Source organism: Phalacrocorax aristotelis, chromosome 2 (assembly GCF_949628215.1).
Source record: "Phalacrocorax aristotelis chromosome 2, bGulAri2.1, whole genome shotgun sequence".
NCBI lineage: Eukaryota > Metazoa > Chordata > Aves > Suliformes > Phalacrocoracidae > Phalacrocorax > Phalacrocorax aristotelis.
Genome location: NC_134277.1, coordinates 68,782,414 through 68,807,831, shown reverse-complemented (window position 1 = coordinate 68,807,831; position 25,418 = coordinate 68,782,414). Strand labels below are relative to the sequence as shown.

Sequence of the window (25,418 nt, the reverse complement as noted above, 5' to 3'; positions counted from 1 at the left end):
GTAAAGAAGCTGAGTGAGGCAAAGCCTTGAGAGAGGCGGTGGAATTGCATTTGTTAAAACATACAGAAGTCAGCTCAGCACAGATCCTGGATCTGTTCCACTGTCTATTGAAGTCAACAGGAAGATTCACATTAAGTTCAACAGGTTTCATCAGTCCCTGTGTAAGGTGGAAACAAGTGCTGAAGGTGCTAATTAAGGTGCATAACAAGACTCGGGATCTTTTATTTATTAAAAAAAAAAAACACCCAATCACTCCCCCTCCCAGTTCTTCCCAACCTGAAGAAAACATACCAAATATAATCACCTCATAATCAACAACAACAACAACTAAATTATCAGCAACAGATCATACTCTCATCTTTAGATTGAAGACTGTAAAACAGTGCAACCACTGGGTGTCCTTTGTTGTCACATCACTTCAAATTTCATCCTCTTCGATTCATGCCGAAAAGGCTTGCTCTTTACAGGTGTAAATATTAGAGGAACAGACGGCTTCTGCAGGCTTCCCAGCTTCTTGTAGTTTGTCTACACCAGCATTTGACAGGGAAACTCAGACCATTTATAGGAGTCATCCACAAAATCCAATAGAGGAGGACCTCCAGGTCACTGGGACCGGTCTGCTACTATTGCAGAGAACCACAGAAAAAACCGGTGACTTGCAAGTCAGTGATTTCTGATTTAGTTTTTCCCACAGGCACTATTACAAACGGAGCTGCACAGGGCAGGCCAGGGTAGAAGGGTTCCTAGAGCTGTTAGTCCACACACAATTTAAGTTGTACAGTCCTTCACCCTTTCTCTGCTTGCACACCTGTCTCCCAAACGCCTTCCCTGAATGACTTAAGTCCTTTCCCACCACTCATATTGTGATCTGAGGTTTCCTCGCTTTAATCTGACAGAAAAGATGAAAGGCTATTTTAGTGAAGAAACACAGCAAAAACCAAAACATGGACAGAACCTTTGCAGGAGTTAATTCTTCTTCTGAAATGAAAGTGGAGTGAACACACGTATGCACCACACAGTGTGACTAAGCAATGGCTAATGAGTAATATAGTTCTGGAGGACACTTCACGGGGCTAAACAACCAGCTGTGAAGAATGGGTGAGGGCTGTGCAAAAGGCACAATTTGGAACAATGTGGCTGAATTTCAGACATCAAAAGTGTAGGCTTATCGTCAAGGAAAAAGACTTGAGATTCAAGTTCAACACAAGTGAGAGGGTGAAAGTCTATTGTTTGATAGACATGTTTGAAAATAATTCAGTTGCATGGCTTTTTTTTCTCCAGTGAAAGAGACAGAAGAAAGAGAAGATTTTCTCTGCCTTCAAAGTACACTTTTTCTGAGCGGGTGGTTTTGGTTTTTAACTCAGTGACACAGTGGAAATATGAGAAGAAGATATCAGCTGCATTTCAATGATAGCACCATCCAAATACTAGACAGCTTTATGAACATCACAAAAAAAAAAAAAAAAGATAAATAGACCCGTAGCTCTAGTCTGGGGCCTGGGCAACTTCAGTTCCACTTTGCCTTGTTAGGGCAAAACCAGTGCACTTTTCACCTGGTCTTTAAAAGCTGGCATTCCTCCATCTGAAAGGAAATAAAAAGTGGCTAACTACCCTGCAACCTTAGAAATCCTTTCGCGTAGTCTTCTTGGGACCTAGAACCTACAGTGAGTCTCTACCACAATGAAAACATCATAACTTTCCTAAACTCTTGGCTAAGACCAATAACCTCCTCTTTGGGATCTTCATGGGCTGTTCAGGTGTAAGGTCTCCACTGATGCCGGCCCAGAGTGAGTCTTGCCCCAGATTGCTGGCTACCGAGTGACCACACGTCCCAAAAGGGAGGCGTTGTGATGATCCACTTAGACTCCTAGGAACCAGGCAAGGGTTCAGTATGTTACAAAGCAATAAAGAAGAAAAGCTAAACCATTGCATTAAATTTGTTTCACAAAAGTTTTTTGATGTTGAAAGAAAGTTATAATTAGTTAGAATATATTCTAAACATGGGCAGGGCTTTCAGCACTTAAAAACCCCAAAGCATTGTCATAATAAAGTCTGCTGCAAAGAATTCTCCAGGGCAAATCTCCACACTAGCCTGAATCTACCTGACTGCAAGCCCAGTCCTGCAGCATTTATTTATGTGGACAATTCCATTTGCAGTACTCATGACTGCACAGCTATAAACTATTTATGACGGATCAAGCCTCAACTCAAACAAGTCACTTTAAGGAATAAGAAGAATAGAAAAAGACTAACACACATATTTGAAATACTTCTGGCTCTGTAATACCATGCTGTAAGTTGAGCGGAAGCTGGTGCAGAACTCACTGAAGAGCCTTATGTCCTACCTAATTAAGGACAACGACAAAAAAGGGAGCCAGGCACATCCTTTTCATATGAAGATGATTATAAATTTTTAATAGTTAATCTGACTGACTCTTTTTGATAGATTTCTTATAAGGCATATCTTTAATGACATCATATTTTTTCTCAGGTTAGCTCCTTAGTCTGTGATAGTAAAAGACACAATTGCTTTTTGTTTCTTACTTTCGACACAGGTCAGTAGTTACTCAATACTGGTTAATACTGGTGAAATTCCATAGTCCATATTATCAGGAAATCATGCTAGGAGAGCATTAATACCCTCATATGGGTTTTATCTTTTATCTATTTATATTTGGAACAAAAAACAGTACATGAGTGACCTTCTGTGATTATGTAGGTATGTTAGCTCTTTCAAGATCATCTTCTTTGTATTAGAAATTTTAAAAGGAAGCTTTGATAAAAGACATCTTTTTTCTTTTTTACATCTTCACAGTTTTCTCAAAATAAATTATTTCATTTTCTCTCTAATCCTATATCCTGCTTAAAATTGTCTACCCATTATTCATTACAAAGCATATAATATACAGAGTATTTAAAATGGCTTACAGAATCTTCTGACTAGCAATATCTTCCTGATTTAAAAAACAATATATTCCACTAAAGCAGAATTTGTTCTCACCCCAAATCACTGCCCCTGTAGTGCTCACCTGTGACCAAAGAACAAAAATGGCCTACATTAAGAGGGTTCTTTAGAAAAATGCTATGTATGTATTTATTTAATTATAAGGAGCATACCTCCTTAAAATGCTTAGATTGCTCCAAACCTTTGTTTCCCACAGATTTTTGCTACGAATACAGAGCTGAAAGTAACAGATAGCTCTCCTAAGGATTACCATCTCAAAAGTGACTAACTGCCTGGGAAATCTGTTCAAATGTAAGTTATTCCCCTGCCAGAGGTTGGTCCTAATCAAGAATCAACAGCCCTTATCGTCTTGTCCATTTTCCAGACTGAAATGCTTCACCTCTGAAGAATGCACTCCCGTTACTGGAAGGATGGGTGTGCTCTCTGCCCTGACTTGGTGGAGTTCGCCCTCTGCTTAAGCCACAGACACCTTTCACTAATTTTTTTCTCCTTTTGAGAGTCAACCTCTTCTCCTCCTTTCTATCCTCACCATGATGTAAGTAACTCGATCACCACAGTAGGGCTTCACAGCAGTACATCTCCTTACAGAGTGTTTCAAAATGCTGAAACCACGCACCTTTGTGGAGCCCACTGGAAGCAATTATCGAGGAATACACTGTGGTTTAGAAAAAGTATTAATTTTCGTGATTCGTAGGAAACACTGAAGGAATTAGTAGCGAGATCATCAGTAAAATGTCAAAACTCCTTCCAGAACCAGGAAGGCAACTCCCTGACAAGAGGATAATTAAACACAGCCTCTCACGACTTTATTAAGGCATCAACCTTGTGATGGGAAGTCTGAGATCTAGCCTCAAATCTGCCAAAGGCTTCCCTTGATTTTCAGCTCGCCTGTCTGCAGCTGCAGGGCCATGACATTTGCATCATGTTTGTCTCAAAGAGAGGTGGCGGCATCAAGTTCAAAAATACCTGTAAATCTCTTGGAAAGCAGTGGTGAGAAAAATGCCTAAGTGCGATACATCATCTGCTGACTGAGGACCTCTCCAGTACTAGAGAGCTTTGAAGCTGTCCGGGAGAATCAGACAGGTTATGCTAAGGAAGCACTCTAGAGAAAGCCTGTATGTTTATGTAACAGCATCAAATATAAACATTATTAGCACACTGAGTTGAGATAATTAAGTTGAAAACATCATGTGGAATGGAGGCATGATCAATGCACGCTCTGATGGAGAAACACAGAACTGGTGAGTATTCCTTGCCCCTGGACTCATGTATGACCCGCAGCAGTACATGGCAAAGGTAAAAATGCTAGGTGGGTCTTTGGTCTAATGTGTTTCAAAATTTAAAGATTTACAGGTTTTGCACATTTGGAATTTTTCTGTGCAGGTAACGATAATAATACCCCATCGCACTCAGTAGCATAAAGGGTTTGCTGAAGAGGAATCAAGCAGGCAGTACATGTTCTCAGCTCATCTCCAGTGGGGCTGAGCCAGCCTTCTGCCCAGCGACGGTTGGGCGTTGCATGGAGAGGCAGACTGATACCTTATTTCAGGTCTGCCTGGCCTGTTCTTCTTTACAGTCAGTGACTGCATGTGTGACATGATGAATTCTGAATTCTTTTGGCAGTTTTGAACTCTGCACGTACCTATGTCAGGTGGTGATCTCTACTTTTGTTTCCAGAGACTCGTTTGTGCCTTTGTGCTGGCTCTGCAGCCTTCACATCAAGTTAAAACAGGTAGGCAAGGTCAGGAGAAAGCCCCCCTATTGCTGGGGGCTATACATTCCACCTGGAAGATGCTCCATTCAGATGGAAGCAGTTTTGGACGCAGCTGGCCAAACCAAGAGGGCCTGCTGCATCAGATGAGCTGGCAACAAAACCAGCAGCTGCTGGGGCTGGGGCTGGACAGGGCCGATCAAGAGACTGCACGATAGACCAGACAAGAAGGTTACAAAAGGCAATCTCTTACGAGTAATTTCCCACCAGACTTTTCTAGAGTAGGACAGTGGATCCCATATAGAGGCTTCCGGTGTATTTATAGGGAAACGAGGGGAGAAAACCCTGTTATCATTAAATTTTAAACTGTCTCCACAGGGGCTGGGCCTCAGGCGCTTGCTGCTTTCTGAATGATCTGTCACTTCTCCTGAGATGTCTGAATGAACTGTGAGGTTTAGAACTGATTTTGCAAAACCTGTGTATTTTTTCTTTAGCTATGTTATACTCCTGCGGAGGCAAGCTGTGACTTACAGGTGACTTGTAAACTACAAGGATGTGCCTCTGAGAAGAGTCAGAAAAAAACCCCAAACACCAAAGAGAAAGAAATAAAGGCAAATTCCTCCTGAGGCAGGTGCAACAGCACCATAACCCATGGTCCCAGAGGGGAAAGCTGCTTTTTTACCTCTGTCAGCCCTTCTAGAAAGGAAAGGTCTCCTGCATTCCAGGCCATCATTTTGATGGGCCCTGCTCTATGAAACTCTTAGTGGTTTGGGGGCTGGACATTACGGGAGGTCCCCTCTTCATCTGAAATCAGTCCATGTTAAGAAAAAGCTGTGTTACATGTTATGCCCACGCTTTGTGAAAATATAAACATCAAACTGATGCGTGCAGCAATGTGGCTGGAGGGAATGGACAGATGGTCAAACAGACAATGGCCAAAATTAAGTATATGTTACCTCTTTTTTTTCTGCAAAATCGATTATATTCTTTATCTAAAATTATTTTGTTCACAAGCAAAACAAAAAAAAACGGATGTTACAGGACACAATTTCAACATGCATTTCTGAAACACCCCTGCCTCCTTTATTCCTAAACACTGTAAATATACCCCGGTATATTTATATGCAACGATAGCAACCTGGGATCAGTGCTTAAAAATAAACCAAACAGAAATTGCAGTGTGTGTGCGCACAACAGATGTATCTATCTATAGTAGGGGCTGGAGAGATGACATTAAGGGAATACTGTCCATCATTATTTGTTTGGTTTTAATCCAAATTGTTAAAGCATGAGGTGCAGAGAGTTATGCAAGGTTTAGTTTAGGTTCTTTTTTTTGTTTTTTTAATAAATGCAAGAGTAATTATCACTGAAGGGACAAGACACAGTCACCATGTTATATTTTAGATGAAATGGCCAGCGCTTTTTCCAAAGGTAAGTACGTATCTAGCGATCTCCATTTTGAGCGTATCCAGTCAGACCCAAAAAGCATTACCTACCTAGTTAGGGGTGTCCCTTACTCTGCCATCCCTCCCTCAGAACCCAAGTTTTTGTTTTGTTGAAATCTGTGACTGAATTGCAATAGATCCGCAGAGGGATAGGAGCAGTACGTGTCCCCCGGGCCTCTGAAAAGCAGCTGGCATCAAAGCATCATCCTGAAGGCCATGGGTATCTACAGTAGCTATAGGTGAAATGTGCACACATGCATAAAGGAAGAGGCAAGAGTAAGTAAAAACGTCAAAGGCTGTTTTGCTTTGTTATCAGTGTACTGGTGGATCTCTGTCTCCTGTTGTCTCTTAAACTCCCTTGTGTGACAAAAGGAAGATGTCAGGTTTCTGCTGCATTTTCACTTACACACTGAAGAACTCAGAATTTTTAATTAGTGGTTTTATACAGTTCTTTATGGCTTCTCAATTCAGGCACCTGCATCAAATGAATTAAGACAGAATGTAATGGTTTCTTTGATGCGGTGTTGTACAACGCAAAGCACCAAGCTTTATAGCAAAAGGAAAACAGCTGCATCATTCACAGAGGAAGTCTAGATTTTCTTGCAGTGGGTAAAGCAAGACTGCAGGAGATGGCATACAGGAAACTAGGCAGAATAAAGGCACAAAGTTTATTTTGCTTACAAACCCAAACAGTGATTTCTAGTCCTATACCGAAGGAGATAGGAGCAGAGTTGGGCAACAATGGGAGTTTCTGTGGCTTTTAAAACAGCATGAGTCAAACACTTGAAAATCAGCACTTCAGCTGCTGGAAAGTTGCCTGCCTGGCAGTAGTCACTAGGAAATTTGCCCATCCGTGAGCTCAGTAGCAAAAACAAGCTCCTGGTGCACACAAAGGTTTGAGGAGATGAAAGCTCACAGCCACAGTTCAGAGGAAGGGTCCAGGTCCCGCAAGTGGTATTGCGATGAACTACTAATTATGGATGAATACAGCACTGATGGTACTGCTTGCATTTTGAAACACAGCAGTTCCCCGCAGAAAGCGTTATCTAATTGTTTTTATATCCCTCAAAGACAGGAATCTCCTTGGCCCCTAGAAATGAATATATAATCCAGGGGGCTGCTTCTCTGAGGAAATTTCCTTCCTGACCCCTGAGGAGGGCTCCTGCTCAGGACCGTACACTTCCTGCTGCAGAACAGCCAAGGAGTATTTCTGTTCCTCCCAAAGGCACGTGCTGTGTGGCCTGGCAGTAGAGAAATCTGGAAAAGACCAAATGTGCAGGTCCACATATTTTTCAATAACAAAAAATGACCCTACAACAACTTTAGCAGGATATCTCCAACTGAAAAAAGAAACCATCTACAGGGCAACTGCAATAGAGAAACTCAATTGCAACAGAGAAGCCCATGGTAAAAACATATGAGGAGTTTTTCACTAAATTATTCAATACAGGAGTAAGCATATCACACTTTATTGGCAGGTCACTGTTCAATTCACCTTTACAAATAGCTGTATTTAATAATTTATCTTGTTTATATAAATGTTAACATAAGACAGATTAACACATTGTCTGAATGAGAGGGCTAAAACTGCTCCAGTTCAAAGTAACTATTTGGTAAATCACTGGTGCAGCAATACATGCAGTTATTAAATGCCCTAAAGTCAGACCAAAAGCCAGATTTTAAATTTACCGATAGGAAGACCACCTGTGAATTTCAAACTGCTAGTTAATATTCATTATTTCAGTGACTACATAAATGACCCCAGAAGTTTTATGCCATTTTAACCTACTTGTCTCTACCTCAGACAGCATTTATGTGTATATCTAACTTCCTTCTAATGCTGAACTGCCTAAGTAATTATTTTAGCAGCAGGTAAATGCCTAAAAATGAAGCAGTGGCTTCTAGTGGGTGTTAAATCCTTGTCAAAGGAATTCAGATATACCTTAATTTCCACCGTGCAGTAAGGCAACAGAACTCAGGTCCACAGTGAAACTGTTTACAAGGACATATAAACTGGAGTAAACCTGCTGCATATTCACAATCAACAAAACCTGATTTGGAAGCAAGGGGAAAAAAAAAAAAAAAAAGAGGCTTACGTCCCCCTTTTTTCTCACCAACACTTCAGTTTTCAGCTGAATCGTGGAGTTTGGAGCGTGAGAATACCATATTAATGGCAAGACAGAGGCAGACAGTATTGGAAACCTTGCAAGCGTAGCTGTGTTAGCAGCACAGCTGACTCAACTTTATATTTGAGGTCTGAAGAGAAATACTTCAATGGGCTTTTAGGGAAAAGCTACTCACTCTGGTAACCACACACCAAATTATCTCTTGGTAAAGACACAGGCTCACATATTATACACGAAGACCAAGTGCTCCAGTACAACTCTAATAAAGATAGGAATAAATTAGAACAGAGGAGAGCGATGCCAGAAGTGAGTTTCCCCGGTATGGAAAAAACAGGCTTGGAGCACCAATTCACTTCACATAACTCACTATCGGTGGTAGCTCCTCCATCACAACGGTCTCAGCTGGATCTGAACTGAAGCTTCCACTTCTCCTATCATTTCATCAAGCCAGTCTCCTTTCTCGTGCAGAAATCCTGGAAACAGAAACCACTCTGTCACTTTCCTGAGTGTGGCTACCCTTAAGGAAGAATAATGAACACTAAGTGCTGGGAAACGTAAACAAATGATCCGTCACTTTCTCTCCCGGTACCTGTCAAGGTATGGAAGTTTAATTTTAAAATGCCAAGTTATTTGTTTTGTTGATTTGTTGTTGACTATGGCCTGCAATGGCCAGGCCTCCTCTGGTGGACAGGCAAGAGACTCGATGTGAGTTTTACAGGAAGCACCAGCATGTTGGTCACAGAGGGCCATTTCACTTAAAAGCAGAACCCAGAAAACGCCTCCTCCCTACACGCCTACTAGAGCGGAACTTTGCTTTACGGCCAAAAGCAGCTTGAACCTATAGCAGTAAGCATCTAAACCCGTTCAGGTGGAGCTATATATTTTTATTGAATGATCACCGCTGTCTAAGACAACAAGGGAATTGTTTGCCGTGTAAGCCAGTCCCACAGGATAAGAAAGCCCATGGCTAATTAGAGGGTTAAAGATGGGAAACTCCCCAGGTTTCCCTAAGCATATCACGGCCTGGCTACAGACATCCGTCACTATCACGCGTCCTTCTTTGTCAAAGGCCACGGCCGTAGTATATATTTTGGAGGGGAAAACGAGGTTCAGACCAAAGCTATCCATCTGGCCAAGGAGTTCCATCTCGGCACTGAATATCTTCACCCGGGTGCTGCCGTTGTTCGGTCCTTGAGCTTTCAGGTGCTCTATTACCACGATAGCACCCGAGGTCTGGGAGACCGCAACCCCTCTCGGGCTGACGAGCCGAGACCGGATCATTTGACACTTCTTTAATTTCCCCTTCATGAAGTCGGCCGTCAGGCGGTACAGAGCGCCTGCCTCCGAGTCGGTCAGGACTACTTCGCTCTCGGGGGTGGCATCCAAGCCCCAGGGCAGACAGAAACCTTCCCGGATGGCCAGGACCCCCCTTCCCTCAAAATCAAAGGCCTTCACGGAGCGGTCCCCGCCATCGGTGACCACCACGTGCCCGTCCGAGGTGACGGTCACATCGAGCGGGTACTTGATGTCGTTGCCCGCGTCCCCCCGCTCCCCGAACCGCTGCAGGCAGGATCCGCCGGGCCCGAAGACGTGGATCCTCTTCTTGCCGTCGTGCGCCACGGCCAGCCGCCCGGACCTCCGGCAGGCCGCCACCCCGCTGGGGTTGACCAGCGACCCCCAGCCCCCCAGGGCCAGCCGCAGCCCCAGGCCCGCGGGGGCCGGCCCGCCCGCCCCGCCGCCGCTCCTCCGCCGGGCCGAGGGGAGGCCGCCGCCGGCGGGGCCCAGCACCTCCAGCAGCTGCAGCAGCGGCAGGCAGTCGCTCGTCTCGGCGGAGCCGCAGGCCCGCCGGCAGAAGGGACACTCCAGCCGCCGGCTCTCCGGGCCTCCCAAGGCCCCCACGCAGCCCCGACACAGGACGTGCCCGCAAGGCAGGTTCCGCGGCCGCCGCTGCCCGCCGGGACCGTAACGCTCGAAACACACCCGGCACTCCAGCAGGTTCAGCTCCGCCTCGTCCTCCTCCTCCTCCCTCGTCGCCATCCCCGCCGTCGTGAGGCGCTCGGGGCGCGGCGGGGCGGCCGCGGGGGCGGAGCGGCGCTGGGGCCGCCAGTACCCGCCCCGCCGGCAGCCCCGCTCCGCCCCTGGGCCGCCGGCTCCCGGGGGAGCAGCGGCCCGCTCGCAGCCCGAGGACCGCACCACGCTGCGAAGCCTCTAAAAAGCGGCTTTTACCCGCCTTACGGTCTTGCTGAACGATAATGCGCTACGTTGCAATTGCGCTTTCCCAGCGTTTTTCCATAGAATCACAGAATGTCCTGAGTCGGAAGGGACCCACAAGGATTATCGAGTCCCACTCCCGTCCCTTCACAGGACAGCCCCAAATTCACACCATGTCTCTGAGGGCGTTGTCCAAGTGCGTCCTGAACATCGCCAGGCTTGGTGCCGTGACTGCCTCCCCGGGGACCCTGTTCCAGTGCTCCACCACCCTCTGGGGGAAGCCCCTTTTCCTAATATCCAACTTAAACCTCCCCTGGCACATCTTCCTGCCATTCCCTCGGGTCCTGTTGTTGGTCACCAGAGAGAAGAGATCAGTGCCTGCCCCTCCTCCTCCCCTTGTGAGGAAGCTGCAGACCTCGATGAGGTCTGCCCTCAGCCTCCTCTTCCCTAGGCTGAACAAACCAAGTGACTTTAGCTGCTCCTCCTACAGCTTCCCCTCTAAACCCTCCATGAACTTTGTGGCCCTTCTCTGGACACTTTCTAGTAGCTTTATATCCTTAACGTACTGTGGCACCCAAACCTGCACACAGCACTCGAGGTGAGGCCGCACCAGCGCAGAGCAGAGCGGGACAATCCCCTCCCTCGACCGGCTGCAATGCAGGGCTTGATACACCCCAGGATGCAGTTGGACCTCTTGGCTGCCAGGGCACACTGTTGGCTCATGTTCAACTTGCTGTCGACCAGAACCCCCAGGTCCCTCTCCGCGGGGCTGCTCTCCAGCCTCTCGCTCCCCAGTCTGTGCATACATCCAGGGTTGCTGTGCCCCGGGTGCAAAATCCGGCACTTGCCCTTGTTAAACTTCATATGGTTGGTGATTGCCCAGCTCTCTGATTTGTCGAGATCTCTGCAGGGCCCTCTCTGTCCTCAGGAGTGTCAACAGCTCCTCCCAATTTTGTGTCGTCAGCAAACTTAATTAGTACTGTATGACAATATTATTGAATATTGTAACTTCTTTTAAGAATTGGAATAGTATCCACATGGGAGCGACGGAAGGCCTGCAAAGGAAGGTTTGCATTCAGATGAGCACACAGCAGTTCTCACCCTACAAGCCCTGTGCTGGTTTGCCTGCTCATGGCTGTGTGCTTGAGGGAGGAAGTGGCACCCTCGCCAGCAATGGCAGGAACATTTTTCTCCCCATACTCTCTCCTTTATTGTCACCCATTTCTCTTCCCTTCTCTTTCCTGCTCGATGACTGCTCCCCCTTGGTGGCCGCTGCCCAGCCTTCTTGCCCACTCATCGCTTGACTTGTAATCACGACTAACGGGGACAGAGAGGAGCAACTTGCGCCAGCTTCCCGCCTCTCTTGCCCAGCTGCCCCGTCTGGCGCAAGGCCAGCGTCACAGGAAACAGTATTTGAACAGCAGCTGCCATTGCTCCCGGGGCTGCCAGCTGACGAGGCTGGGCAGAGAGCATCGGCTGGCAACAGCAGAAAAGGAACAGGAACATTTCCTTTTCCCAGTCCTGATGATTTGAATTGATATGGAAGGAAAAGATATACTTTCAAAATACTTGTTTGTGCACAGAGTTTAAGAAAAGCCGTGCGCATCTCAAGGTAGTGAAAGCAGTTCTGTAGTTGGCAGACTCGGTAAGCAAAATGGATAAAAATGTTCCACAGGCATTTTCTGTACGCTGAAGCCTGCTTTAAGAGTATCCCAAAACATTTCTCATTTTTAAAAGGTGAGATAAAAAGAAAAGCAAGACAGGAGGTAAATTATTTTAATTCATTTTAATCAAGCCACAAACTTCAGTATATACAGCACCTCCAGAAAATAATCTAGGCCCCATCGTCTGTGTTTGTCTGAGAAGTCATCGACTTGTTCAAGACACTTAATTTCACAGTGGTTGCCTGGAAAGGAGAAAAGAGTAACAACTTACTGAATGATTAGTCACTGAAAAATGCAAACTGTTGGGGGAAAAAAACAAAAAAAGTCTTATCCACATAGTTCCTCACAGTCCCATATGCAGTGGCACAAATGCACTGGGGAAAACTTACCCATCTCTTTTGCATTGGGATGTAACTGTCCATGCCAGTGGCTCACTGCACACAGCCACTGCACGGGCCTCAGAAAGTTGTAAATTTAAATGAAGTGCAGTATCAAAGCTTAGCAGGAGGAACTTTTAAAATTAAATGCCCGCCATAATTCCAAGTTTCATTATTTTGATGGATTTGAGTTGTGCATTTAGCCTTTTCTTCGTGCGGCATGTTACTTTTCTTCTTTGGCTACGAAAGTCCAGTAGGAACTGTAGAACTGGTATGCAAAGGCCTTGTAATAAAGCCAGGGTAGCTGGTGAGGAGGTGCTGAGAAAGACAAAATGGTCAAACGGGACTAAGGGTACAGCTACAAGATCACCGAGTGCAGTACGAACCCTGGGAGAATGAAAAAATGCCAAGGGGAGGAAAGAGGTGGTATCAGTCTCTTGTGTTTTCCTCCTATCTTTTGAAGAGCTGAGAATTTTCCTTGACAGCAAAATCCCCGTGGCTAAATGGTATTTATTTTCCCTGTTATTTTGCCGTGATTCCACCCCTTAGATAAGAAGCAAATTACTCTCTATCACTTGTCACAAAGCGAGGTAGAAGCGTAGAAACATGTGTGTTTTGAAAAAAATTCCTAAGGGCTAGCTGAAATATTAAATATTACTTACCAAACAAGCTTTTAATTTCAGATTCAGGAACATAAAAGGGTGGGCCTGAAAGAAAAACGGGCAAAGCTAATCAGAGAGGAGACACGGGAAGGAGACAAACATTTACCCTGCAGCAGGACAGCCAGCCCCATCCCTCACAGCTCCTGGCCTGCAACCCGGCCCCGGCGTGTAGCACCATCTGCAGGGACCAGAAAACACCGTATCCAAGAACTGGTGGCACCTTGGTGGGCCACTAAATGAACGCTTCAGGCGTTGCTGCTAGATCATCCCCAGGCTGCAGCCAGGCTAGCCACGTTGTCAGAAGTCACGAGCGTGCCGTGGATACAACCGCTCTCAGTGCGCTGTGTGAATCCCGCCAATGGGATTTACTACGGAATTACTACAACAGCATAATTCAAGCTAAAAGCTGAATAATGTGAGAGGGAGAGCAATCAATTAAACTATTGTTGCTTATTATAACAAGACCTATCTTTTTCAGGGACAATTATGCTGAAGAGCCCAAAAGCAGCAAGAAATCTTCTTCTGAGAGTTAACATTTATTGTTTTTTTTAATACCTCAGACTTCAGTATATAATAAAAGTTATAAAAGGAGAAAATACTTTATGATTTTACAGAATATCACCTCCTCCAAGCATATTCAGGCCATGGGTAGTGGCTTGGAGAGGGGCACAAGATGGGCCACACGTTGGGTTGCGAGTATTTGGGCAACAGAGCGAAGCTGACGTTCTTGGGAGAGCTTCAAGCTCCCTAGGCCAGACAGGATGTTACTCCAAGCATTCACTCTTCCAGCTTCATTGTCATAGCCACACTTCCGGTTTCGTTTCTTTGTTAATATACCATGCCTGTCCTCCACTTACCCTTAGCAAGTCTGAATGCTAGAGAGAAAGCAAATTTAGTCTCAATCTTGGGCAACACCTGAAATTTTTAAACACACAGTTGTATCGGTGTGGTCAGCTGACAAAGTTATGCTGATAAAAAAACCTGGGGAAGACACTAATAAATCTGCCACATCTATATACAATTTGTATTGAAGCATGCAAAATCAAAACATGAGGAGTGCAAAGTTCTCACCTTTGTGTTTGTTTGGATCATATGAAACCGTAACGAGGAGGTAAGAAGAATTTTTCTCCATTAGGGTGATCATCAAACTGACATAGCTAAAAGGAGAAAGTTACGCTTTATTGTTCTGGAACTGTACAAACATTCAAGCATAGCATTCAAAATATTCAACAAAAAAGGTAACGTATTTCTATGCAGGGACAAGTTGAACTGAACTGCACAGAAACTAAGCAAAGCTTAGCTTGAATTTTCACGAGCATGAAATTCATGCTACACATGAAGCATCTCAAATAAAGGTTACTGTTTACTCTCATAAGCAAGCGTGTATCTTTTTTTGCACATTCATCTCAAAACTAACAGACAAAACATAGTATTCACCTGCCACAGCCTAGAATACAGTTCCAAATACAGCATGGATCTTTTGAAATTATTGTGAATTCAAGATGATGTATCTAATTAAAAAATCCTGGGGGTAGGGTCGAAGTACATTTGGGTTGGCTACAGGCAGAACAAAAAACTGGAATAAAGGGAAGGGAGGGGAAAAAGAACGACAGGAGCAGCAGATGGGGTGAAAAGGAAATAATAAAATTCAGATGAGTCTTGCAGCTCTGCTTCTGCTGGGTTGCAACAAACCACATATTTTCCCACCAAGAGGCAGGGTGGCTTCCTGAAGGAAGCTCACAAATCTAGAGTACAGCACTCTGCAACTGCAGCTGATGTTTGCGGTAGAGAAGAACTTGTGTAGGTTACTTCTTTAAATGAAAGAGGACTCAGCGACAAGTGGCAGGAGGAAAAACATGTGTCACTGCCTACATTAGAGAAAAGACAGTAACAAAGCAAATTTACTCACTGTTGTCTGTCGCATGGATTCACAGCTACTAGAGCTCCTCTGTCCCAAACCGCATCAAACTTGCCAACTACTGAGCTACAGGGAGATAAGGAAAAAGGCTTAAAAATACTAAAAGGGCTCCTTCATCTTTATTCAGATACTTCTGTGAAGTCACAAGGATTCTCCAGCTAGCTGTGCAGGTTCCCTATGACCTTTCTCTTACGGTCCAGCATTTTCATGATCCAAACCAACATCATCTGGGTCCCAAGAAACCCCCCTAGTACACAGCCCTGCTGCGATAGCAAAGAGGTGCTGGAATTGCTCAGCATTTCCCCATCATTAGGGCGTGCTGAGCCAAGGCAGGGAGGAAGGAAAGTAGCTTACACACATTTGGGCTGCAAGTCTGGGGTTTTGGCAATCATACCGTGCCGTGACCCTTGAGGCAACACTAATGTGTGTTCAGCACATCAACAGTTCTTGGCCACCTTCTAAAACCCACGTGTGACTTCAAATGTGGGTTGAGGAAGGTGCCTCGTTGCTTTAGTACCACTGAACTCAGCACACCCAGCAATTTTAGACACCTCAATCCCCAGCTACGTGCCCAGGACAGTCAGCTTCAGCTTGCAATTTGTTTAACGTTAGAAAAGCTAAGTTACGCTGCTGCTTGCCTCAGTCTACCACAGCCACAGACATAATTTTTGCTCCTGGATATACTGGCAGATGGCTTCAGTGACACTTGAGCAGAAGATCAGGTGCAAAGACACCACAAAATCTGATAAGAGATGCTTGAGGCCAGAGCACAATGGGCTTTTTCAGGAGTCAGTAATGTGGACTGTACTGAAGTATTTTGCATTTTCTGTTGTGTCTTTTAGCTAAGAGATAAGGACATTTTAGCACTAAAAATCCTGCAGAAGACATTAGTAAGTTGAGCCATGCTTCTCAAGACACTTGCAGAGTCAGTGTCTGACAATATATTATGTAGTCGCGTACGCTGGAGTGATGTAATGTACTTTAAGTCTATCAAGAAAAGTACAATAAGTAAAGCATGGGACACATATAATCAATGGGTACAGCTCACCTATGCATATGTTAATCGATAATTTGGGGAAAAAAATATATTTAGTACTTAGTTAAAGGAAAAGCTGTCTAAGAAGATACCTCTGGGTATATTCTCCTTGCTTTTACTAAGCTACTCTGAGTAAGGGATTCTGCTAGGGTTTTGCTTCGTAGAATCCATCAATAATATTAAAGACAATTTGTTTTTACTGTAAAAGCAAGCATGTTTTTCTATAACTTTCACATGACATCTTAGAACAAGAAGCCCATTTAAAGATATTTAGTCGGCATTTTTATCTAATAGACAGAGTTAGTTTTTGTTGGAGATTGGCTATTCACATTTCTCATACAAGTTAGTAAGAGCTTTCTTGAGGGGACCTGTTCCAAATATTTATGGCTGATTCAAGTAAAATAATATGACAATATTACGATAGTATTAACATGTTTGATTATACAGGATTGTAAAACACACTATGTATTCCTACCTGGACAAATCATAAATACTGCAGCAGTAGAGAGAAATGTTCCCAGAGGTACTCTACAATAAAAAGCAAAGGAAAAAATACTTATCAGCAAACTATCTTTAAATAAACACTTATAGGTGTGTGTATATATACATAAATATATATATTTATACATTTCATACCTTAAGATATACACATATACTATTTTAAATATACACTTAGGGGTAATGGGGAAAAACTGTGAGAGACGATTTTAGTTTTTCTTTACTGAGATATCTCTCCTGATCCCCCGCAGAGAGGTTCTGATCTGTCAAGGCATGCAACTGTCCAATTTTAAAATACATTTACTTCACATTCAGGTGCTTCAATGTCATAAGAAAAGAAGGCCAAAGTAATAAGCTCAGAAGAACTCCTCAGTCCAAAATTACAACCCAGAGCTTCCTTTAAGGCCTCTTCAGGAGAGATGAATAATTACCATGACAGAGGCATAAAAGCAGAATGACTTGTTTGCTCAGTTATGCCTGTGTTGCATGATTAACCACACCAGATCATTCAACAAGGCAGGAAACATACCTGCAACGTTTTTGCTCCTGAAATCTCTGGGACTGGCTCCTCGCAGTAAGGCAGACTGTGTTCTGCAAAAAAGTCCTTCACCGCTTGCTCACTGACTTCCACGCCGACAACACTGTGCCCCATGTCCGCCAGCCTGCACGCAGCAGAGAGAAAGCCCAAGTTTACTTGAGGCCCACAGGTTGGGCCATTACCAAATGTGTACCTCCCATGCAGCATTCATTCATTAGGGAAACCCTGGCTTTAGGAAGCGCTGGTTTGTCTAATCCTGACTTTCTGGAGCATTCACATTTTATTAAACAGCTCCCCTCCATGATCTGAGCTTACATTAGCACCGCTTAGCATACAGTTGATGAGGACTTACAGGATTTAGATTCAATGGATTATTAATGTATTTCCACAAACTCAGTGGAAACAAAGGTGATTACACAGAGAAACTGTCTGTTTCGGTTTACAGAAATATGTTCTGCTCTGAACTGCAGCAGCTGAGGCACGCTATCCACCCAGCTGCCTCTGCGGCTGGGCAGCAACGTTCGCCTCGGATGAAGGCAGCAGGGTGCGGTAACCTCTTCAGTGCTGCCCCTCAGCGCAACAGCAACGTGCGTCAGAGCCGCAGTCAGCTGAGTAAGTCGTTACCACTATAAACCCTGGTAACTGGGACTAACCTGATTCCTTGAGGATCCAGTTCAATCAGGGTTTTTTGGTTTGTGTCCCCTACCTCCAAGAACAAACGCTGGCTTACACAGCCCCTAATTATAAATACAACCCTGAGACGCAGAAACAAGAGTTATAAAGCAGGTATGTTTACTGCAGCGCTGGGTGCAAGGGGGATCACTCCTCCTAACTTGCACACCACAAGTCATGATGGACAAAGCTTACATTGCTCAGTTATATACGTATGCATTAGATTCCCTGGAACTAATTATAATACTTGCATCTTAATTGCGATGCATTTTAAGCCCCTTCTTCCACATATGGTCATGAGTTGGCCCATCCAGTAATCTTGTCAGTGTATTGCAAGGTATGTTGGTTTCAAGTGGTGCTCTGACTCTTATCTAGATGGAGATGTCCTTAGTTCCTTTTGCCTTGGTTTTGACTGGCACCTGCTGCTGCTAGGTTGTTTGCATCCCCCCCCCAGGACGTTCCCCATCAGGCTTGCAAAGATTACATCCTCGGGTGCATTCTTGCCCAAGGCCCCTTACAAAAGTGGCAGTCTGAGGCTGTTGCCTGTTTGTCCTGGGTGCTTCTGAGTGGAACCTCAGGGATCATGGGGTGGTTTCCAGACAGGAGTTTGGTAGTTCTGCAGTGTCCTTATAACTTTGTTTAGGCACTTCTTGTCCTGAAGCTCCTCTGACTCCCCCAAAGCAAGAAGTTTCAGTCATCATGCAGGCTGTTCCTGTTATCTTACAGCCCAAGGCTACCTCATTATCCTGGCTAAGTTTTGACCCTGGGCCCCAACATTTGCTGAGCTACACTAGATTGCATTAGTAATGTTTAACTATTTATTCCCTGAATCAACCCAGCCAAAAAAGTAAAAGTAAAATTTTAAAAAGAGGAAGTTACATTTAGCACAAATCACTTAAGTTCCCAGTGTGACGTGCCGCATGGTGCCATGAAAACATGCTCTGGCACAACCAACCTCATTGCAGGCAATGTAAGCTGTCATTGCCACCAAAATCAGCAGGGGTATGGGCACAGCTTCAGTCAGTCTGTCCATCAGAAATTCAGCATTCTGCTAGCTGAACCTGGGACAATGAGGAGGACTTTCAGGTTAGTCCTTATCCATCCCATTTATGCTACTATACAAAGCGCCAGCAAATGAAACCAAACTTCCTCCTCCCTTCAGCCTCTAGTGACGCTGCTTTCCTACCAGTGGGGATGCGGCACGTTTCCATTGGCCAATATAAGGCTGGGAATTCCCCTTCTCCCTCCCTCCCTCCCCACATCAAATAAGATTTTTGCTCTTATAATCTATGCTTTACCATTTCATCTCCACTGCTTTACCACAAAGCGGGAAAAATATCCTCAGTCCACTCCTGCCATTTAAAAGAACATCCAGATGCTTCTGTAGGAGCCTGCAGAAGAACAGACATATTTTTCTTAATACTGCGAGCATTTCTGCTGGCGCATTAAAAGCCAAGTGCTACTCACTATGCCAGGTAACACACAAACTCCATGAGGGAACAGAGGGTCTTAGTTCAACCTGCTTCATACCATTAGAAGCATTAGACAAATGCTTTTAACATTCACTTTCCATTTACTTAGAAAGAAAGAAAGAAAATTTAATTTCTGTTAGAAAAGAACACACTTCTCTTTGTTGTCTTCTGTTCGTCTTTTCAAGAAAACAGACGAACCAACCCACCTCTAAGAGGGCCACAACAGATAACTTGAACAAAATGATTATTAAACTTCTGTATCAATCAAATAACTTAAATGGGTCTTAAATGTAACTGTCACTGGTTGCAAGCCTATATAATCAGGTTTGCTCTCTTAGGTCCCTGTCTTCCAGTGCACAGTAATTGCTCCAATGCCCTCTGCACATGGTTTTAGGCCCCAGTTTCACAACATACCAACAGCAATGCAGAGCTTCTGCATCAGATAATTTAAGATTCTTAGTCAAGCCATCCAAGCTTTATAGTTTAAAACCTGATTTAAAAGTTTTAAATGCAATGCAATCCTTTCTTTCCTCTGCCCTTTTTTGACAGACGTAGGTCACAGAAATATTTGTTATTTTACTTTCTAGCCATGTAATTTTCCTTTTGTAAACGCTCCATCTTCTGTTAAGAGTTTTTTGAATGAGTCAATTCATTCATCTCACAGCATTTCTTTAAACAGCTTAGGCAGAAGAGCAAAGTCACGTACGGGTGCCCTTGTTCCTTGTGAAACCCGATGTTACCCGTTTCCCATTTTTGCAGCCATTCCTCCTCGGTCACCACTCTGTCTTTCTGCGACCCAGTATCAGTGCCTTCCGGCAGCCCGGCTGCATCCACTGAGCGGTCCATCCTCCCCAGGGAGAGCTAGTAGCTGTGAAAAAAAGAGAGAAAAATTACCCCCAACCCAGTGAATAGTTTGGAACTGGCTCTTACATTCTAGAATCAAATAAAATTTAGTATCGTTTAAGAGATTATAATTTAGCGACTATTAAACTGTGGCTGGATTGAACATGACAGAGCACACTCTTGCTGACGGTGGCTTTGGCTAGACTTTCCCTCCCGGCGCGAAGCCTGCTCAAACGCACCCCGTTACCCCCTACGGGAACACGCCGCTGACCTCCCTCCCACGTTGCACACATCGGGGGAAGCCGCCCAGATGGCGGCCGGGGGGGTGACAGACAGACAGACAGACGCGGGCCCGATCCCGGGGCCGGTCAGTAAGTAGGTCGGTGCCGACGCTTCCTCCCTCCCTCTCTCACGTGAAACCTGTGGGCTGACCGCGGGGGCGAGAGGCGGCCAGGGGCGAAGGGGGGCTCGGAAGGGGCCGGCGGGGCTCAGCACCCCCCTTGTCGCCCCCCGCCCGGGCGGCGGCGGCGGCGGCGGCGGCGGGTACCTGCGGGGCGGCGGCGGCGGGTCCCGTCCGGCGGGGGGCGGTGGGGCCGGGGCGGCACCGCCCCGCCCTCCCCCTCGCTACGCACCGCGGAGAGCGGAAGCGGCGGCAGGAGGAGGCGGGCTGAGGGTGCACGGCACCGGGGAGAAGGAGGAGGAGGAGGATGGTGGTGGTGGGTGACCCCTTTTCCCCGGCTGCAGCGCCCGCCGGGGGGGCGCCTGTCCCCCTCCGCGGGCAGCGGGGCAGGTGCGAGCGCTGCCCCCGTCCTCACCTCCCCGCTCCTCCCTCCATGTCTTCCTTCCCCTCCTCTCTCTCCTCCCCCTTCTCCCTCCTCCCTCCCTCCCTTCCTTCCCCCTTCTCCTCCCTTTTCTCCCCCGCTGCAGCTCTAGCAGGAGACGGCGCGGACACGCGTGAATGTGGTCTCCGGCCCCCGAGTGACCCGGACCCGAGGTGAGCGCCCGGCGGCTCCGCCGTGCCGCCCCCAGCAGCAGCAGCGCCTCCTCCTCCTCCTCCTCCTCCTCCTTCTTCTCCTCCTTCCCCCGCCGCCGCCAGCCGGCACACCCGGGGACCTCCCCCCGGCTCCCCTCCGGGGACACCCGTCCCCCGGGACCCCTTCCCGCGGCCCCCGCCGAGCGCGGCCGGCCCGGGGCGGGGACAGCCAGCGGGGCGCCGGCCATTTACTCGAGGGTGAGTTTTGAAGGTGTGCGCACGTCGCGGTCCCACCTCCCCTTGGCTGTCAGGCTGCTCGCGTTTTTCCTCCCCCGTGTCAGTGTGTCTGTGTGGTTTCTGTCTCCCCCCCAGCCAACTTGCTGTCACCGTACAGGTAAGCCCCTCAAAGCTTTCCTATTTAGGCCACGCATTACAGACAGATGAAATGTTACAGAATGTGACAGTGTATTATGCATCGCTATCTCTTTCTCCTTTTAAAAGGGTTTATTTTCTTCTCATCCGATACGATAATGTTGATAGGATGTAGAGTCATATAAAGCTTGGTAAAGGAAGCAACGTTTGCCTGTTCTTTAAAAAGCTGCAGTGTTTTGGGGGGGTGTTGTTTGGGAGCAGAAGTGGGGACACAGTGGCATGCAACTGGAAGCAATGGCCTTGCTTACACTTATAGAATCATAGAATGGTTTGGGTTGGAAGGGATCTTTAAAGGTCATCTAGTCCAAGCCCCCTGCAGTGAGCAGGGACATCTTGAGCTAGATCAGCTTGCTCAGAGCCCCATCCAACCTGGCCTTGAATGTTTCCAGGGATGGGGCATCTACCACCTCTCTGGGCAGCCTGTGCCAGGGTTTCACCACCCTCATAGTAAAAAATGTCATCTTTATATCTAGTCTAAGCCTACCCTCTTTTAGTTTAAAACCATTTACCCCATGTCTTATTGCTACAGGCCCTGATATAAAGTCCATCCCCATCTTTCCTATAAGGCTCCTTTAAGTACTGAAAGGCCACAGTAAGGTCTTCCCGCAGCCTTCTATTTTGCAGGCTCAACATCAACTCTCTCAGCCTGTCCTCGTAGCAAAGGTGCTCCAGCCCTCGGATCATTTTTGTGGCCCTCCTCTGGACCCGCTCCAGCAGGTCCGTATTGTTCCTGTGCCGAGGGCTCCAGACTTGGACGCAGCACTCCAGGTGGTGTCTCACCAGAGCGGAGCAGAGGGGCAGAATCACCTCCTTGGCCTGCTGGCCCCACTGCTTTTGTTGCAGCCCAGGATACGGATGGCCTTCTGGGCTGCAAGCGCACAAGCTGATCCTTTTTTTTTCTTTCTCTCTTTCTCCCTACCTCCCTTCCCCCTCCCATAGTGTTTATAGCAAAAATATGTGATTCCGTACAACTGGCCTCTGCCCTTCAAAATGGGAGGCCTCTCTGGATCTTAACTATTTTTACCAAACTTCTTAGTGAATGATAACTCCTGCGTGTTCTTTGTCTAACCCTACACAATGAAACAGCTGCATGTCCTTTTACCTTCTTGGATGAAGGGCCTTGCAGCAGCAGCAGACTGTGATCACCTGGTTGTCACCAGAATGAGTTGCCTGGTACCTTGCTGAGTGCTAAGGTAGTCCGTAGCTTCCGACTGTAGAGGCAACAGCACATAAGGGGGACTATCCAGCGTCAGAAGGTAAGGGTGATACAGAGAGATACTGTTGTGCCACTGATCCAGAAGGAAAGCTCTGGGGTGAAAAAAGCCACCATTTCCTGGGGTGTTACGCAGTAGTTTAGCGAAATCTCATGTAGACAAAACTGGTTTGTTTTCCTTTCTCTTCTTTCCAACCTCATCCACGCCCATACAGTGGTAAGTTATGGTAGAGTGATTTTTTTTTTTTTTTTAAGGTAATAAAAATTGACTTAATTCTTTTTTTCCTCCCTCTAATTAGTTATAATTAGGGGGGTGTGCATAAAAAAAGAAAGTTATTTTTGCATTAGGTTGTCTGTTCTAATTTTTCACTTATGTGAATATCATCACGTGATTTCACTTCCCCTCCCAAATCAGTTTCTTCTGTCTTGAGAGGAGAATAAAGCACCAATTTACTTGATTTGCATCAGCTTCATTTGAAACTGTAAAAATGCCCATTCTCTCCTCCGGTTACCTTTATTTTTAGCAGAATTCCTGAATGAAGCTACTGTTACCGTGTCCATCACTGTCAGCTTGAACAAGGAAGATGTAGCCTAGAAAAGAGAGAATTGAGAAGTCTCAAATATATTAAAAAAAAAAAAAAGATTACAAACTGATCCCTACTACCACAAGATAACATTCACGATACAGTGCTGTAGTATAAGGGTTTTATTTCCACTTCCTTTCTGTATGTGGTGGAGCACATGTAGATTTAGTTCTCCCTCTAGGCTCTACTTATTTGCGTTTTACTCCCTGTGAAAAGAATGCCTTTGATAATACCATTTTAAATATGCTTTCATATTTCTGTGGCATACTTTCTCACACTCCATGCTTTCCAGCCTACATGATAAACTGGTCTTCTCTGCGTTCCCAGCGATGCAAAGACAGCTATACAGTTCTCTCTTCTTTTCTCCTATAGTATACTAACAACAAAGTTCGTTACATTCTGATCGCCTATAATCGCAATGCAACTGCAGTTTAGACTTTAAATTCTGACGTGCTTTCGGAGGAGGGTGTGCAAGTCTTGGAAGTGATTGCTCACCTGGTATTAAATGTCTCTTCAGTGCACTGTTTGGAAAAGTGTTTTACAGTGAAAATCTCTTGCTACCAATAAATTGATACTCAGCAGGACGAGCATTACTCGGAGTGGTATTTCAAGGCTTGCATTATGAGCTGATGTCTGTTCACTTTGCCAACTTAAATTCCAGTCCAGGTCTTCGCGTAATGCAAATCAGATTATTGAAATCCAGGGTATGCTGATCTGGAACAGCCTGTCAAGATGTACTCAAGGATCTAATCTTAACTCTGAATTTAGTTTAAAATAGTAGTATTGTTCCTTTCTTATAATGGCTCATTCTCATTTTCCTCCTGAATTAATAGTCAAGCTAAACAGAATCTTACCTAGGTAACTCTGGCAAAAGTAGCATTATGAGTGGCTGTACTGCCTGGGTGATTAGACAGCTCTGCAAAATCAAGCAATTGAATTATTTTTTTTCCTAACCATTGCCTACCTTTTTTTGCAGATCTAATAGTACAATGTCAACTGGAAGGGTACGAACGAAAAAAAAGGCATGTTCTTCAGACCAGTCTCCAGACAACCTTCCTCTGAGGAGTTCTGGAAGACAGGTATTTATAATTTAAAAACACATGGGTTTGTACTCTGGTATTTTTTATGTTCTGTTGACATTTATAAAGAAAGCAGGCTTCATTGTGGTAAGTTAGGACTTCAACTACTTATCTAGAGAGAGGGAGAAATAACTAATTCTGTGAATAAGTAGGTCATGTGTCTCATCTGTGGGCAACATTCAGAAAAGACAAATACTCAATATAACCTGTAAATACTTGATGTGTTAAAAATACAATCATGGATTTCTCTACAGCCGGACAAAGCTGTCTGTCCCTCCAGACGGAGGCCTAAAACAACACAATACACAGTACCTTTGAGGACGAGAAGAGACATTTGGTGTACAGCTTTGTATCTGGAGTCCAAAAAAAGCCCCATGCCTACCCTAACATTTTATTTCATGTGCAGATAAGGTTGCCCCTAATTAATATCAAGAAGTATGTGACGAAGAGGTTTTCTGAAGGAGAAATAGAATGAACGCATGAGGCTTGACTCATTAGCATGTGATGGAGCTTAAAATATGATTTAAACTGGAAGCTTTACTTATAATTTCTTCAATGGCATCAGTTAGACTAATGCAAGACATTTTTAGCTTTAAATGATATTTCCAGCCTCACTGTTTTTCTTTTTTTTTTTGGTAGAAAAAACTGACCTACTTTGACAGCTGTTTCATGCTGCAGCTATTTCACAATGGACACAAAAATTTTCATATCATTTTAACTATTTGATGCTACCCACAAGTTGCAGAACTGTCTGAATGCCATTTAGTAGAAGAGGCGCTTGTGTCATTTCTGGTCAGAATTCAGCTATTCTTTATTAGGTGAAGAAGAAAGCAGCTGAAGCAGCGGATGATGATGATGAAGCGTCAGAGAAGAAATATAGAAAGTGTGAAAAAGCTGGATGCACTGCAACATGTCCTGTTTGCTTTGCCAGTGCAGCTGAAAGGTTTGTTTCTTTTTATTTGCATTTTCCATGGACTTTTCTACACTTGCAGCTGAAGT

At 45.3% G+C, this 25,418-nt stretch overlaps 3 protein-coding genes across 9 annotated transcripts in view; 1 reads left to right on the top strand and 2 right to left on the bottom strand.

The window, feature by feature from the left end:
- Positions 1–6,775: 6,775 nt before the first annotated feature.
- Positions 6,776–10,334, bottom strand: NHLRC1 (NHL repeat containing E3 ubiquitin protein ligase 1). The gene is made up of 2 exons (XM_075083943.1): positions 8,615–10,334; positions 6,776–7,378 (listed from the first exon to the last, which is right to left on the bottom strand). Exon 1 carries the CDS (start codon positions 10,282–10,284, stop codon positions 9,112–9,114), a length of 1,173 nt encoding a protein of 390 aa, XP_074940044.1. The 5' UTR covers positions 10,285–10,334; the 3' UTR covers positions 6,776–7,378; positions 8,615–9,111.
- A 1,891-nt stretch (positions 10,335–12,225) lies between these two features.
- TPMT (thiopurine S-methyltransferase) lies at positions 12,226–21,150 on the bottom strand. 6 transcript variants are annotated; one of them, XM_075083941.1, is made up of 9 exons: positions 21,128–21,150; positions 20,002–20,163; positions 19,122–19,214; positions 17,143–17,275; positions 16,591–16,643; positions 15,071–15,145; positions 14,233–14,318; positions 13,162–13,206; positions 12,226–12,364 (listed from the first exon to the last, which is right to left on the bottom strand). In XM_075083941.1, exons 2-9 carry the CDS (start codon positions 20,139–20,141, stop codon positions 12,249–12,251), a joined length of 741 nt encoding a protein of 246 aa, XP_074940042.1. In that variant the 5' UTR covers positions 20,142–20,163; positions 21,128–21,150; the 3' UTR covers positions 12,226–12,248. The 6 variants fall into 6 exon arrangements, with proteins under 6 accessions (XP_074940042.1, XP_074940038.1, XP_074940039.1 ...); XM_075083937.1 differs by lacking the exon at positions 21,128–21,150 and adding an exon at positions 20,686–20,786; XM_075083938.1 differs by lacking the exon at positions 21,128–21,150 and adding an exon at positions 20,552–20,692.
- KDM1B (lysine demethylase 1B) overlaps positions 20,806–25,418 on the top strand; it is a 29,270-nt gene continuing 24,657 nt past the window's right edge. Inside the window, exons 1-4 of one of the 2 annotated variants that reach the window (XM_075083933.1) lie at positions 20,806–20,854; positions 21,066–21,132; positions 24,317–24,419; positions 25,238–25,362. In XM_075083933.1, coding sequence (XP_074940034.1) covers positions 24,330–24,419; positions 25,238–25,362 — 215 coding nt within the window. In that variant the 5' untranslated portion in view covers positions 20,806–20,854; positions 21,066–21,132; positions 24,317–24,329. The other variant, XM_075083934.1, reaches the window with a different exon arrangement.